General features: G+C 57.9%; 1 protein-coding gene across 1 annotated transcript; it reads left to right on the forward strand.

Moving 5' to 3' along the window:
• Positions 1-2,784: 2,784 nt before the first annotated feature.
• Positions 2,785-14,554, forward strand: EZH1 (enhancer of zeste 1 polycomb repressive complex 2 subunit). The gene is made up of 20 exons (XM_082297127.1): positions 2,785-2,819; positions 3,364-3,484; positions 3,819-3,947; positions 4,231-4,350; positions 4,864-4,984; positions 5,675-5,848; positions 6,732-6,834; positions 7,107-7,270; positions 8,043-8,134; positions 8,700-8,874; positions 9,291-9,487; positions 9,888-9,979; positions 10,509-10,549; positions 10,990-11,115; positions 11,630-11,808; positions 12,304-12,399; positions 12,775-12,856; positions 12,991-13,071; positions 13,174-13,258; positions 13,351-14,554. Exons 1-20 carry the CDS (start codon positions 2,809-2,811, stop codon positions 13,409-13,411), a joined length of 2,250 nt encoding a protein of 749 aa, XP_082153253.1. The 5' UTR covers positions 2,785-2,808; the 3' UTR covers positions 13,412-14,554.
• The last annotated feature ends 1,094 nt before the right edge of the window (positions 14,555-15,648 follow it).

Genomic DNA, 15,648 nt, shown 5'->3' on the forward strand with positions numbered 1-15,648 from the left:
GGGCAGCTGCAAGGGGAACGAGGCAGCTAAGCCCCAAGGCCACAGCCACAGTGGGCAGCCAACTGCCCAGTTCAGGGAGCCTGGCTTCTGTGCAGCTGGTGAAGTATTCAGCATGGACATGCAGGAAGAAGGTACAGAGGATGGCCCCAGACCAGGGCAGGAGAGCAGCTGGGCCAGCAGCTCGGTGCAGCTGGAGAGCTCGCTGTAGGTGCTGTGGAGGGGACAGCATGAGGCCAGCCTGCAGGGCTGGGGGCACATCCCTGTGATGGCCCTGCTCCGAGTGTGCATGCAGCACACTGGGAATGATGCTGACCCACCTGCTGATCTGCTCCCAGTGGCAGTGACTTCCCTTGGGGTTGGCCATGAAGGTGGCACAGAAAGGGGCCCAGCAGTAGAGGGAGATCCAGCCCTGGTAGGTGTCCTGGCAGTGGGATGGCCCCCCCAGCACCTCCAGAAGTCCTGCAGAGCACCAGACAGACCCTGGGATATTGCCCCACTCCCATCTCTCCCCCCTGGTGTGGTTTCAGGAGGGCTGTTTGGGGTCACCCCTGGACTCTGCCCAGGATGGGGCAGGCACTCGGTTTGTTGTGCAGTTCAACACACAGCCCTGGGGGTCCCACACTAGGGCTGCCAGGGCTGCCTGTGGGGCCCCATGGGCTCAGCCAAGCCAGGAGTGAGCCTCTGAGGCTCTTGTGAGCCCCAGCACAGATTGCATGGGTCTCACCAAGGTCTGCGGCGGATGGGAAGGACAGCCAGGATGGCAAGAGGGAAGCTCTACTCACCATCCTCATTCAGGTACAAGTAGTCACCTGGAAGGACAGACTGTGCCACTGCTGGTGGTAGGACCTGTGGGACCATGTGAGGTCCAAGGGGTGCCAGACATTGCCCTGCCAGTGGTAGAGCCCCCCACTATAGCACTGCTCCACAAGCCGGGGCTGGAGCCACACTGGGATATGGCACCAGGGTATTACCTTCATCCTTGAGATCCCCATGCTCAGTGTCCCCGTGCCCTGCAGCAAGGAAACACAGGATGCCAGGGCTGCACAGCCAGGAACAGCCCCAGTGCCCAGTCAGTGGTCCCAGCACAGCAGAGACCCCTCCTCCTCCTCCTCCTCCTCCCAGGCTGAGCTGAGCACAGTAGAGGTGAAAGGGCTAAGGGAGCAGGGGCCTCCTGGCTCTGCCTTGACCCTTGAAGCCTGGAAGAGAAGTTTCTGAGCCAACACCAGCTCCTGGGGGCAGAGAAGTGTGTGGCAAACCCTGCTCAGAGATCCTCTGAAAGAAGGCCAGGAGGGGCCTGGAGAGCACAGCTGCACTGGGACAGAGGAGAGAAACAGGCCAGGAGCCCTGTGGGGACTCGCTGTCTGCCAGACCCTGTGCCCAACCCCCTGGGGCCTCCGTGCAGCACCCCCAGCTGCCTCTGCCGCACCGCAGCAGTCCCGGCGGCAGGTCGGGCTACCCCCACCCCGCGGGAGCAGAGACAGGAACAGAGACAGGAGCAGGCAGCAGAGCAGCCATAGCCCGGGGAGCATCCTCATCCTCCCGACAGTGCAACCGCTGCACCCGGGCTGGGGGCCCCCTGGGCATCTATCCCGTACCCCGGCCCGTCCCAGCGCTGTCCGCCCGCTGCCGAGCCAATGCCCGGGAAGGTCGGGGGACGCCGGGCCCCCGCCCCACCTGACTCAACGGAGCTCCCACATGCAGGCGGGATGCACGGCTGCGGGCGCCGGCCGGCCCTGCTCGTCGCCCGCAGTCACTCGCCGGAGCCGCAGGGAAAGGGTGCCCCGGGGCAGCCAGCGCTCCGCACCGCGGACGAGGGACGGACGGGGCCCCCGCCGGGGCAGGAGCCAGCTCCGTCCGCTCCCTAGCGCCGGGGCCCCCGGGGCAGGAAAGCGGCCGCCAGCAGCCGCTTCCTGCCCGGCGCCGCCACAGGGAGGCCCAGCGGTGGGGCCAGAGGGACCCGGGACCACCGGGGCGACTCGTCGGGGAGCGTGGCCACGCCGAGCAAGGCTGTCCCGGGGCCCGGAGGGAGGCGGAACCGGGCGGGAGCGCCGCTGTCCCACCAAGCGCTTCCCGCGGGACCAGGCCGGGCCCGCAATAGGGGCCGGGAGGGCCCGCGGAGAGACAAGACCAGGCACACCAAGAATGGGCGGACACGGCACCGAGCCGCCGCCCTTAACCCGATCCCCGCAGCCGACAGGGGCGTTCTCCAGGCCAGAACGGGTCCTCTCCGCCGGGGCAGCCCATGCGGGCCGGCTCCACCGGTACCGGCAGCAGCGGCGCGGGGCGGGTGCTGAGGGCGTGAGGGGCGGGGCCTGGGGCGGGGCGGGGCCTGAGGCGGGGCGGGGCGCGGGGCCTAAGGCGGGGCGGGGCCTAAGGCGAGGCACGGGGCGGGGCCTGAGACGGGGCGGGGCCTGAGACGGGGCGGGGCGCGGTGCGGGGCCTGAGGCGGTGCGGGGCCTGAGGCGGGGCCTGAGGCGGGGCCTGAGGCGGGGCGGGGCGCGGGGCCTAAGGCGGGGCACGGGGCGGGGCCTGAGGCGGGGCGGGGCCTGAGGCGGGGCGGGGGGCGGGGCGCGGGGCGGGGGACGGGGGACGCGGCCTGAGGGCGTGAGGGGCGGGGCGGGGCCTGAGGCGGGGCACGGTGCGGGGCCTGAGGCGGGGCGGGGCGCGGGGCGGGCCTGAGGCGGGGCGGGCCGCGGGGCGGGCCTGAGGCGGGGCGCGGGGCGCGGGGCGGGCCTGAGGCGGGGCGGGGCGCGGGGCGGGCCGGCGCGCGCGCAGTGTCGCGGGGGCGCGCGGCCTCCCCCTGTCGCGATGGCCGAGCAGTGAGTGCGGGCGGGGCCGGGGGGTCCCGGGGGGCAGCGGGTCCCCGTGGTACCGGCCGGGCCCCGGGGGGCAGCGGGTCCCCGGGCGGGGAGTTGGCGGCTCGGACCCGCTCCCCCGGCCCGGCGGCGCCGCCGGCCTCGGCTCGCTCCGGTTCTTGTCGCCGGGCGCGGGGAGCGCTCGGGCCCGGCCGGAGCGGCAGGGAGGGCGGCTGGAGTGGACCCGCGGCTCTCCGGCGGCGTGTACCGGGAGAGGGCGGGCACCCCAGCAACCCCCGGGCTCAGGTGCTGCGCCGGGGGCTCGGGGGACAGGAGCGGCCGGTTCTGGTCAGCACCACCCCTCGCTGCTGTCCCGGGCCTGTCCGTGCGCTTTGGCTGTGGGTGTTCCGCAGTCAGCAGCGCTGCAGAGCGACGCCGTTATTTTGTTTGGTATAAGTCTATGATGCATAGAGTGTTTTTCCCATCCACAGGGATGTTATTCTAATATCACTTGTTTTGGGGTTGAGCTCTCCATTATTTAATGTTTATTCTTTCTGTATTGTTATAGAAAAATGGAAATTACCGCTCCTCCGACATCCAAGTGTATCATGTACTGGAAAAGGAAAGTCAAGTCCGAGTACATGCGTCTGCGGCAGCTCAAGAGGTTCCAGGCGAACATGGGAGCAAAGGTACAGCCACAGCCAGGACTGGGCTGAGATGGCCCCAGAAAGGCTTCATTTCAGCTCAGAGTGTCCAAGTTGTGCCAGAGGGTGTCAGCAAGGTGAATTGATAAGCTGTGCTTGACTTGCAAGCTGGATAAATGGGAAGAGATGCCACTTCTCCTCGTGCTCTGTCTTGAGCCGTGTGGGCAGCAGCTGTCGTTGAACAAGTGCTGGTGTAACTGCAGCAGGAGAGCTCCTTCCCAGTTGGTTTTTACAGGATCTCCCTGCTGAACCCTTTCAGTGCTGTGGGAGTTCTCAATGGGTTTTCTTAAATTTTGAGAGCTCCTTTCTCTCCTTTCAGGCTCTCTTTGTGGCCAACTTTGCAAAGGTTCATGAAAAGACTCAAATTCTTAATGAAGACTGGAAGAAGCTTCGAGTGCAGCCAGTGCAGTTGATGAAGCCAGTCAGTGGGCACCCATTCCTGAAACAGGTGTGCAGAGCAACAGCAAGTGGGGGCTGGAACCAGGACTCTGCAGGGAGCTGTGGGGATGTGGGATGAGTTTTTGTCTGTGTTGCCGTAGGTCAGTGTCAGGCCATGCCTCACATTTCTGGAATGCAGAAATGGACAAAAAATACCCCCAAGGCATTTTCCTGTGATGGAGTCCACAGAGTTGATGTGGGGCTTCTGTGTTTGTCCTGGATTCAGTTTTCCTCAGGCTGTGGCAGCCTCGCAGAGTGGTTCCTCACTGACCTTCTCTGTACTTGTATTCCAGTGCACTGTTGAGAGCATTTTCCCAGGATTTTCAAGTCAGACACTGTACATGAGGACCCTGAACACAGTGGCACTGGTGCCTATCATGTACTCCTGGTCCCCTCTTCAGCAGAATTTCATGGTACGTGGGAAGCGTGGGGTCTCAGTGAGGTCAGTGTCTGACTGTTACACAGTTGGGAATTGGTTCTTCATCCCAGTTGTTTCAGGCAACATCTGCTTGAGGGATGATGGAAAGTGTTGCTTTAGTTGCTTGTTTTATAGAATCCCATAAGCCAGCCTTGTGTCCATGCTACCTCACCCAGACAGTCTCCTTTACATGTGACTCCTTGACAGAGTCACCATTTCTTCACAGGATTCAAGGAGAAAATATAGTTTTTGGGGGGGTTTTGTTTGTTTGTGTTTTTTCCTAAGATTTTTATTTCCTTTTATATGAAAAGTTTTATTTCTTAGGCAGGTCCTTTCCTTTGTGACTGGGTTACAGTGGGATAGCACTGATGTGTCAGTGATGAGACATCTGAACCTTTGCTGTGCACGGTGTTGTTGGCAGGTCTGAGGGACCAGAGCAGCCTTGGGCACAGCCCCGCTGGGGTCAGCAAACACTGCTTTTTCTGAGCTGTGTCTGATCTCTCTTCAGGTGGAGGATGAAACGGTTCTGTGCAATATCCCTTACATGGGCGACGAGGTGAAGGAAGAAGATGAAACTTTCATCGAAGAACTTATTAATAACTATGATGGGAAAGTTCACGGAGAGGAAGGTAACCTGGGAGCAACCAGCTGTGTCCACTCAAGGCCAGGTTGGATGGGACTTGGAGCAACCTGGTCTAGTGGCCTGTCCATGGCAGGGATGGAACAAGATGAGCTTTAAGATCCCTTCCAACCCAAACCTTCCTATGGTTCTGTGATTCAGTCTCTTGCAAATCACATATCCAAGTAGTTCAGAAGTCAAAAGGTGGCAGCAGTAACCAGCTTTTCTGTGAGAGCTCTCAGAGCAGGGAAACAGAATGGTGCGTGCTGTTCTCCTTTGCATGGGCACATTCCTGCCTTTGGATACCTCACTTCGTTTTAACACCTGGAGTGCTCTGGAGCCAGTGCTCCTGTGTACAGGGATTCACAGGCATTCTCTGGGATGCTGAAAATGTGCTAGAGGGCAGGAGGAGCTCAGCAACCCTGTTCTGCTTGTTGCCTTAGCCAAGAGTTTAATCAATGAAAAGCGCTGCCTGCCTCATCATAAAATTGCCCAGTGGGGAGGAAGACAGGGAAAACTGGTGTGGCCTGTCCCCAGATTGCTGAAAATGATACAACACTACTGACTCCAGTGCTAAAATCCCACCTACCCCAACAAAACTGAGAGAGGGGCTCTGGTTGGTAGCAGAGCACATTGGCTTGTGGTTTGCCATGGTGAGAAATGAGAAAGATGGTGGCACTCCCACTTCTGTGTGTTTCAGAAATGATCTCAGGGTCAGTCCTCATCAGTGATGCTGTGTTCCTGGAGCTAGTGAATGCTCTGAATCAGTACTCGGATGAGGAAGAGGAAGGACACAATGATTCTGAGGTGAAACAGGAGGATGGGAAAGAGGAGCTGCCAGTGACAAGGAAAAGAAAGCGAATTGCAGTGGAAGGTGGGTTTGGCCCCCAGAGAAGTGGGGGTTATGTTGGTCATGTTTCCATCCTGCCCTGCCTGAGCACTGGGCACTGCTCTCCTGCCATCAGTGGGTTGTTAATGTGCCGCCAAGAGTAGTTCCAGCTTGACAAGTTCTGTAACAGAAGGGAAATGGTTTGCTCTCACTGTCCGCTGTGGACGGGAGAAGAAATCACCAGCTTAGAGTGTGGTGAGGAGTAATTTAGATGCGTCATCTGGAAACCCACTTCCTGGTAAGATTAACAAAGCTGGGTGTTATCTGAGAGGTTGTGGGAACTCTGCTGGTGGAGGTTTTCAAGTGCTGGTCTGGCAAGCACCTGTCAGGGAGGTGTGGATGGATCTGTTTCTGTGGGAGGCAGGAAGATGGACCTTTTCAAATCCCTTCCAGACCTGCTTTCCATGTATTAGTGTTCCTCTTCCCTCTCCTGTGCCACCTGGAGCTCTTGTTGCTTAGAGGAAGCTCTGGTTTGTGGGATTTTCATGTGTCCTGGATGACCTTCTGAATGCTGATGGGTAATTTTGTCTTTGTCCTTAATCTGTAGGGATGCAGGTGGCACAAACACCAAGACTTTTGTGGATGTAGAAAAGCATTGTCTGCAAGTTCTGTCCTGGCAGAAATAAATAGTAATAGCACTTAAGAAGAGTTGGTACTTCCAGCAGTACATTGTGCTATGCTGAAAGTGGCCTAGCGCTGCTTCTGGAAATGTCTTAGCCTGGTTGCAGGACACAAGGTTTATCTGTTGTGCATGGGATTACATTTCTGTGATAAAATACAATCCTGAGCATCTCTGGAATTGCTCTGTGCAAGAAGGAAAGACCCATTCACATCAGCTTGGGTGAGGAATTGTGTCTTCTCTTTGCAGGTAACAAGAAGTGTTCCAAGAAGAGGTTCCCCAATGACATGATATTCACTGCTATTTCTTCCATGTTTCCTGAGTATGGCTTCCCAGAGGATATGAAAGAAAGGTAGAAAATCCCTGCTCTGGTTGTCTGTTACCTTTCTTAGTAAGACTTAAAATCTTTATTTCCGAGACCAGCACTGCGGGCTGGCTGGGCCACAAAGCTTGGTGCCTGCAGGCTCCACAGGCAGAGCGTGTTTTGAGTGTTACAAACTGCAGTTTGGCCTTGAAGTACCTGGGCCAGAGCCCGATGGGCCCAGATAGTGATGTAGGCATGTAAAGCTGTCGCAGGCGATGGGGAAAGCGTGCACATCCCTGGGTGTTTTTGTTTGTCACCAGGTACCGGGAGCTCACGGAGGTGTCAGACCCGAACGTGCTGCCGCCGCAGTGCACTCCCAACATCGACGGGCCGTGCGCCAAGTCGGTGCAGCGGGAGCAGTCCCTGCACTCCTTCCACACCCTCTTCTGCCGCCGCTGCTTCAAATACGACTGCTTTCTGCATCGTAAGTGCCGTCTCAGCCGGACGCTTCCCTAGAGCCCTTTCTCCTCAGTTTTCCTCTGCACACCTTGTTTAGTTCCGTGCTGGAGTCTCTGGAGGGTGGTGCCTCATGAGTTTGCAGTGGGGCCTTAGGAGCTGACAGGTGCCCAGAAGCCTTTTGTACAGACGGCTCCGCTCTTTGCTCCCACGGATGGCAGACCGACACGCGTGGCCGTGCCCTCTCCGCGCTCAGCACGCCGCGTCCGAGCTCCCGGCAGCTTGTGCAGTAGTCCTGCCGCCACCAGACTTTGCTCTTGCTTTGCAGAAGCTCGTCAGTGAAAGGCATGAATGTTTCACTGCCAAAGTCTGGACATGCCCCTGTGTTTTGTTGCCTCACTGGAACTTACGGCTTCGTCTTAGTCATGTTCCTGCGGTTGGCCCCTGCCAAAGCCTTTTGGATACTGATTAGCTGCTGGACCTGCTGTTCTCCAGGTCTAAGGGCTTCTTTGGGAAGTCACAGGACTTTTTCCAGTGAATTATTTATTAAAAGATATAATATTGAGATCACGTGGTCTTTTTGTTTCAGTGTGAAAACGGATCCTTTTCCTCTGGCCTCTCCTTCCCAAGCTGCCTAGTCCCCGTTGTGGGTTGGAGCAGGGCTACGCCACGGGTCTGGTCGCCCAGGCCCCACTGCCAGGGGAACCCTCAGGCACACAGGCTCCTGCTTCCTGTCCCTTGCAGAGTGGGGGGAAACTCTTGGAGAATGCTAATAGTAAAGATAATTGTTACTTTTTCAGCTTTTCATGCTACTCCTAATGTGTACAAACGAAAGAATAGAGAGACCAAGATTGAGCCAGATCCTTGCGGCGCAGACTGTTTCCTCTGGCTGGTATGTTTCTGTGTCACTGCTTTAGCAACCATGAGAGAAGTGCCCTGGCCAGCTCTGCTCTGCAGAGCTCTGTGGATCCTTTTCACAACTTGGATGATTTTTTCAGAATTAGTTCTGGTCCTTGTTGGATTCAAAGGAGCATGAATGCAAATGCAGACCTTACCAGATGCATATTATAGTAGATCTCCAACAAAGACTAATTCCAGAGCTAGCAGATGGGAAATTGTGTGACGAATGATTTCTCTAGACTCAATGCAGTGTTAGAGAAATTAAGCCTATGTTAAAAAGGAGCAGAGTGAGAAACCAGGAGGATCCAGAGGAGTGGGCTGGGGTTCAGGGCCGGGGATCCTCTGCTGACCAGGCAGAGATGCCAAAGGGAACAAAGTAGGAATCTGCAGCACAGGCAGCTGGCAGGGTTGGCACTTGCTGAAGGGACCGCACGTGGCCGGCCTCTTCTACCTGCTCTTTGTGGTGGCAGGACAGGGCTTGTCCCAGGGCCTGTGGAAAAGCCTTCCTGCATTCACTGGTCATCTGCCACCTCTCTTGTCTTCTGCTCTGCTTGCAGGAAGGAGCCAAGGAGTTTGCTGCACTGCACAACCCCCGATCCAAGTGCTCGGGCCGTCGCCGCCGGCGGCACCACGTGGTGGGCGCATCCTGCTCCAACACCCCGGCTGTCACTGAGACCAGGGAGGGCGACAGCGACCGGGACACAGGCAACGAGTGGGCCTCTAGCTCCTCGGGTATGGTGCCAGTCCTGAGACACCCCACTCCTCTCTGTGTGGGCAGTGAGGGCAGGCAGCTCCTCAAGCTGGAGCACTCCCGGGCTCCCCTCTACTTCCTGCACAGCTGGAGAATTTGGAGTTAGCAGTCAGTGTTCCCAGCAAACCTGAGGGACACCGGCTCTGCCCTTGCTGCTGTGGGATTCACTGTCCTCTCCCAGGAAGGAGGAATGTTGCCAGGCAAAGCAAGAGCTTTGCTGGGACCTGCAGAGGCCAGAGCGAGCCCTTGGCTCCTGAGCACTGTGCCTGGCCAGAAGCAGGAGTGTGTGGCTGGGAGTGCAGTGCAGGGTTGCAGGGCACTAGGGGGTGACCACTGCCCCCAGAACCATGATGGCCAGGTGCCTTCTTCCAGGCTTAATATCTGCCTTTCCTGCCAGAGGCCAACTCCCGCTGCCAAACCCCCACTAAGCAGAAGCTGAGCCCGGCCTCCTCCCAGCTGTTTGCGGTGGAGACACCGCAGGAGCCCGTGGAGTGGACAGGAGCCGAGGAGTCACTGTTCCGCGTCTTCCATGGGACCTACTTCAACAACTTCTGCTCAATTGCCAGGCTGCTGGGGACAAAGACCTGCAAGCAGGTGGGTGCCCAGAGCAGGCAATGCAGCAGCAAGAGAGGGTCCCAGGCCAGAGCCAGTGCCTGTTGGTTTTATTTCTCTGCCACAAACCTCCCTGAGGAAAGTGCCACATCAACGCTTCTGGAGTTCAGGGTGTTACTCTGCAGCAGTGCTGCTGTTGGCAGAGTGAGCCGTGTGTGCCTGTGTCCCTCCCATGTGCAGTGTCACACCAGGTGTGCAGGCACTCATTTTTCAGGCAGGAGGAGCAACGCTGCCTGTAGGCAGGAAAATGGGCCAGAGATGCTGCTCTCTGGGCCCAGGCCTGGGAGCCTTGCTGTGCTTAGTCACACTCTCCTTATGCTTCTGATAAAACAACATGAGTGCACTGAACTTGTTTCTTACTTTTGCTTGTGTTCTTCACTAGGTCTTTCAGTTTGCAGTAAAGGAATCGCTTATAACAAAACTGCCAACAAACGAGTTAATGAATCCATCCCAGAAGAAGAAAAGGAAGCACAGGCAAGTGTTGGACAAGCTTGTTTTGTTCTTAAAATGCAACCAGATCCGCTGCTTTTTGTGCCAATGCATTCCTGGTAATCCCCATCTGGCTCCCATCTGTGCGCATGTCCTGCTGTCACATGGGGCTGCTGCTGCTGCTGGGCGCTGGCCCTGGCCCAGCTCCAGGGCTGCTGCTCTGGCTGGGGGCTCCGTGGCCCTGCAGCCCCAGGCTCGGCTTGAGGACAGGGCAGCAGTGGCTGCTGGTCACGGTGCCACTTCCCTAACAGCAGCCTCAGCTCCCTGACTTGTCACCCACTTTGTGTGTTGATCCCAATGTGTCCAGTGTTATTCTGGCTCTGGTGTTTGGCTTAAAGAGCTTCTGCTGCAGCTGCATCACTCTCATCTCTCTCCACTCTATGGTGGCTGCTGATCATTAATGCATGAATCTGCCAGCCCATCTCTGCTGCGCTGGCTGCTGGTGCTGAGTGGCCCTGGCCGGCTCTCCCTGATGGCTAACGCATTCCCTCAACCCTCTCTGCTCCTTTTCCAGGCTGTGGGCTGCACACTGCAGGAAGATCCAGCTGAAGAAAGGTAGCGTTGGCCGTGGCTGTGTCATGGGAGGTTTGCAAGGGTTGAGTTCTCCAGCTCCGACTGCCGCAGCGGGATGGCCGCGTCCTGCTCACCAGCCCGGCAGGTCCAGCAGCGTGGAGGGGAGTGACTACCCCTGACCAGGCTCCTTGGGGTGCTGGGGGCATTGTGGCCATGCCAGTGCCCGCTGAGGCTGCATGTGCAGCGGGGTTTGCTGCAGCCAGGGGAGGCTGAGGGCTGGTGTGGACTGCAGTGGACTGGGCTGTGGTCAGTGGGCACAGCCTTGTGTGTGCCTGTGGGAGCTGGGTGCTGCCAGGCTCCCTGTGCAGTGCAGGCAGATGGGCAGCTTGCACCTTCTCGGCTCCAGCACCCTGCATGTGCTGCCTTGAAAAGGTTCCTGCAACATGCAGCTTTTGATCTTGGCATCTCTCTTCTTGTTCTAGATAATTCACCGACCCAGGTGTACAACTACCAGCCCTGTGACCACCCTGAGCATCCCTGTGACAGCTCCTGCCCTTGCATCATGACTCAGAATTTCTGTGAGAAGTTCTGCCAGTGCAACCCTGACTGTAAGGAGAGGTCAAGGACTATCGGGCAGGAAAGCAGCCAGCTCTCCTGGCACAGAGCACAGGGAGGGTGCAGAGCTGGGGCTTGCTGGAGGCCTGCTTTATTCCTGCACTCGCTGCTCTGTCCATCTGCAGCAGTTCTGTTAGCAGCCTGCAAAAGTCCAAAGGGAATTGGTTCCGTGCTGCCCTGCAGCTCTTGGCAGCCGAGACGCTCCTGTTAGTGCTTGTCCCTGTGTCTGTATCCTGCAGGTGCTGCTGCTGGTCCCCTGTGAGCAGGATGTGCCTCCAGCAGTTTGGGTGGGCGTTGGGTCACTGCTCTGTCATGTTTGTTTTTCCTGTCTGGGCTTCCATTCCCAGCTCTGCAATGGAGATAACAGCCAGACATTGTTCTGTCCCTGCCCAAGGCCTGCCAGGGCGAGATCTGGCTGGGGAGGAGCATCTGGGGCAGAGACCCTGCATGGCCCCTCTGTTCTCTGCCAAACCTCACAGTGCAAACCCATGGTCTGTGTTGCTACAGGTCAGAACCGCTTCCCAGGCTGCCGCTGTAAGACCCAGTGCAACACCAAGCAGTGCCCCTGCTACCTGGCTGTGCGGGAGTGCGACCCAGACCTCTGCCTGACCTGCGGCGCTTCAGAGCACTGGGACTGCAAGGTGGTCTCCTGCAAGAACTGCAGCATCCAGCGAGGCCTCAAAAAGGTATTGACAGCAGTGTGGCGGGGGCTGGCTCAGGGCAGAGCTGATACCCAGCTGCTGCTGCTATGTGGAGGGGTGGAATAACTTCCCTGCAGCTGCCAGAGTGCCAAAGTGGAAAAGAATCTGCTCTGCCCCGGGCCTCTGCAGCACTTACTCTGGAGTAGGGATTGTGGATGTGAAAATCAGGAGATGGGAGTTACATGAGGAATGGTGAGAGCAAGGGAATGTATAAAGTGACTCCAGAGAAAGATTTAGTCTTGGATTCTGCTGGTCAAAGCAAGGAATTGCACATTAAAAAAAAGAGAAATTCAGAGAAAGTTCCAGATTAGTGTGTGTCAAGTCCTGTGCAGCTCCACAGGTGTAAGTCTGTAGGGAGCTGTGTGTCACCATAACAAGGGGATGCTGGGTGGACACCATCTCCCCTCTGCCCCCATGATCTGTGTGCTGGGAGGTGCTGTACCTGCCAGCTGTCCCCATCTCCTTCCATTTTCATTCCAGCATTTGTTGCTGGCCCCATCAGACGTGGCTGGCTGGGGGACTTTCATCAAGGAGGCTGTGCAGAAGAACGAGTTCATCTCCGAGTACTGTGGGGAGGTCAGTGCTGCTGCCTGCGCTGGGGCTGCACGCCAGGCACACGGGGGCTGCGGGTGCTGGGAGAGCTTCCTTTGCCTGTGGGGTCAGCTGCCGTCTCTGGCTCGGCTGCGCCCGTGGGCTCACTCTGACCACATTTGGAGATCGAGCCCTTTGCTGTCTGGGGACACGTCTCAGTGGCCCTCCAGTGTGGAGGAGCGTGTTGTGTGTGTGCTGCTACCTGAGAGCCCTGCTCTGGCCTCTGCCCCATCCCTGGGAGCCCCGGCAAGCTCCTGCCCATGAGGTGGGAGGGAGAGCAGGAGGGTGTTTCCAGGAGGCAGGTGAGCACCTGGCTCAGCCCTCAGCTGCTGAGTCTCTCAAGGTGTTGTCCCTCTACAGCTCATTTCACAGGATGAGGCTGACAGGCGAGGAAAGGTCTACGACAAGTACATGTCCAGCTTCCTCTTCAACCTCAACAATGGTAACTTCCTGAGGTGTTCAGGGGTGAGAGGCCAGAGCTGCTGGCCAGGTGGGCAGGCTCAGCCCACCTCTTGCCTGGGTGATGGGCCTGGCCTTACATCAGATTTTGTTTGGGTTTTTTTTTTTTTGTAATAGATTTTGTTGTTGACGCTACTCGCAAAGGAAATAAAATCCGCTTTGCCAACCACTCGGTGAACCCCAATTGCTATGCGAAAGGTGAGGTTCTGCTGCCCAGCCAGGACAGATGGGGCTCAGTGCTGCAAGAGCTCTGGCCCAGGCTGGGGCTGCAAATCTCTGATGTTGCATCTCTGGTTGCAGTTGTGATGGTGAACGGAGACCACCGGATCGGTATCTTCGCCAAGAGAGCCATCCAGGCAGGAGAGGAGCTCTTCTTTGACTACAGGTACCTTGGCCAGCAGGGACCTTGGGCTGCAGGGTTAACCCCACCTTCTGTGTGGGAGGTCATTGCTGCAGCCATGACTTGCTGTCCTGTAGGTACAGCCAGGCAGATGCCCTGAAGTATGTCGGCATAGAGAGGGAGACGGACATCATCTAAGCTCCAGGGTGGTCCTGGCACACCTTGCTGCTGCACCTTGTAAGCAATGCCATGTTTGCTTCACGCTGACATGACTGCTGCTGTTCCTGCTGCTGTGTGTGTCACAAGTGCTACTTTCCATCCAGACACCAGAGAGACTCGGGGCAGGAGTGTAAGCAGTCCCTGGGCCATGGCTGCTGTCCCAGGGTGGTTTCTCCTCTGCCCCAGCTGGCTGGGAAACAGGGACTGCCCAGGTGTGGCTGGAGTGGCACCAAGGGATGCCTGGGGATGGGAGAGCAGCACTATGCAACACAATACTTTGAGTAGGGGTGCCACTGAGCTGGGTAGAGGACGATGTTACAGTCACTGCCTGTGGTGACCCAGGGGAGTCTCCTCAGAAACCTTCCTTGGGCTTTGTGACCCCCTGGCCCTGGGAATAAAGAGGAAATATTCTCGGGCAGGGTGAGGTTTAGCCTTGGCACCCCATGCAAAAAGGAAAGAAAAAAGCACTTTAAACTAATCCTCAGCTGGTGGCTGGGCCCTGTATTTTGCGCTGGGGTGGAGGGACTGCAGGCGTCCCAGGTGTCCTGCTTCCATCAGCACCTTTGCTGGGGTGTTGCTCCAGGCCTGGGACACGGCAGGCTGGATGGGATCTCGGGTGACCTGAAGGTTGGGGCTGTCCCCTGAGAGCCACATATGCCACCAGCTGCCTGCCTGGCCTGGTGCTGGGTGCTGGGCTGTGCTCCCAATGTCCAGGGCTGGGTTCCCAGGATGACAGGGGGAGCTTGGCTGAGCCCTGACGTGACTCCAGGGCCCCAGCCCCTTCCCAGCTGTTTAGTCCAGGAACACACAGAGGTGCTGGGTTTGCCTGGGAGCCAGGGCCTCCCTGGCCCAGCCCTCACCACGCTTTCCCAGTCCCCTGCCATGGCAGGCCAGGCAGTCTGTCCTTCCCATTGTCCATGATGGCCCTGTGGAGCCTGGAGGTGTTTAGGTCTGTCTGGAGCAGTGCTTGTATCCCAGCACCTGCCTGAGCCTTGCTCCCTGCCACCTCCATCCACCCAGCTCCTGCCAACCCTGCTCTTGCCTAAGCGTCTTCTGCCACTTTGGCCATATCTGCACTATGCCAGGCTTGTGTCTGTGGTTTGTTGACGGTGAATAATGGTAATAATAATGCACTTTAAATAACATGGCTTGTAGCCTTTGTCATAATAAAGTGGTAGCAAAGACCCTCCCCTGCTTGCTGGCCTCTGTTACCCTGGGGAGCAGCTGGCAGCAGCCTGTTCCCTGACTGTCCCCTGCCTGCTGGGCTCAGCCCGGCTGTCCTCGACAGTCCAGGGGGAATCACGAGTGCCCCGGTGCCGCCGGCTGCCTGAATCACACCGGCTCAGGGTGGGAAGGAGGCAGAGGTGCGTGGTGGGGAGAGCAGGACATGATGTGTGTATGCAGCAGCAGCTGAGCTGCCTCTAGCCCGGGCTCCTACACCCTGCATCTCGCTCCGGGACCAGGAATTGCTGTTGTCAATCTGGTCCCTCCCTTGGTGCAGGCTGAGCCAGGATAGGAGGAGAGGATCTGCCCAGGCTGCCAAGGTGAAGGCTGGGGAGTGTCAAACGCCATCATTCTGCCTTTATTTGATTATCTTCACATCTCATTCAAAAGAACAGGTTTTTTAAAAATAAAGTGCCCAGTGGAGCCAGGCCTTTGGGTAAATAAATGCATATCTGTAACATCGTCTTACCACAACACAGCAAGTGAACAGGAGCTTTCCCTGGGCTGGAGGTAATCGGCAGGACTGGCACTTCGTACAGAGAAGTAGCAAACTACAGACCACGTACCACGACACGCGGGACGTCACGCCCGCGGGAGCTTCCGTTTGGTTTTTTTATACAAACCGATAGAATAAAAAAACCGGAGTGTAGTAGAATATCCAGCAACAAAAATGGTAGAAAGGATCTGTACCTGATCTTATGAAAGCAGCATCTCAGCAAGGTGCGGTGGCGGCATGCGCGGCGCCGGAGTGGAGTATTGCTTGGCTCCCCGGCTGTGCGGGGCCGGTGCTCGTGGCTCTGCGTGGTGCTGGCGAAGCGAGCAAAGCAGCGGGTCATCTACGCGGGCAGCACTAACGGGCGGCAGCAGCAGCCGGGTGGCCCCGGCCGCAGGGAGGGTGGGCGCCGGGCCCGGGGCTCCCCGACAGAGGCCAGGCAGGATTTGGCAGCTGTAGAGGCAGCAGCCTGCCTCCGGCATGGGGGCTGTCGGCGTGT

Source organism: Coloeus monedula (assembly GCF_965178545.1).
Source record: "Coloeus monedula genome assembly, chromosome: 26".
Classification (NCBI taxonomy): domain Eukaryota; kingdom Metazoa; phylum Chordata; class Aves; order Passeriformes; family Corvidae; genus Coloeus; species Coloeus monedula.

Bases quoted from the DNA above. Each gene is read 5' to 3' on its own strand.
- EZH1 (XM_082297127.1), top strand. The intron at 4,351-4,863 runs GTACGTGGGAAG...ATCTCTCTTCAG, and splicing joins CTCTTCAGCAGAATTTCATG to GTGGAGGATGAAACGGTTCT. The intron at 13,072-13,173 runs GTGAGGTTCTGC...CTCTGGTTGCAG, and splicing joins CCCCAATTGCTATGCGAAAG to TTGTGATGGTGAACGGAGAC.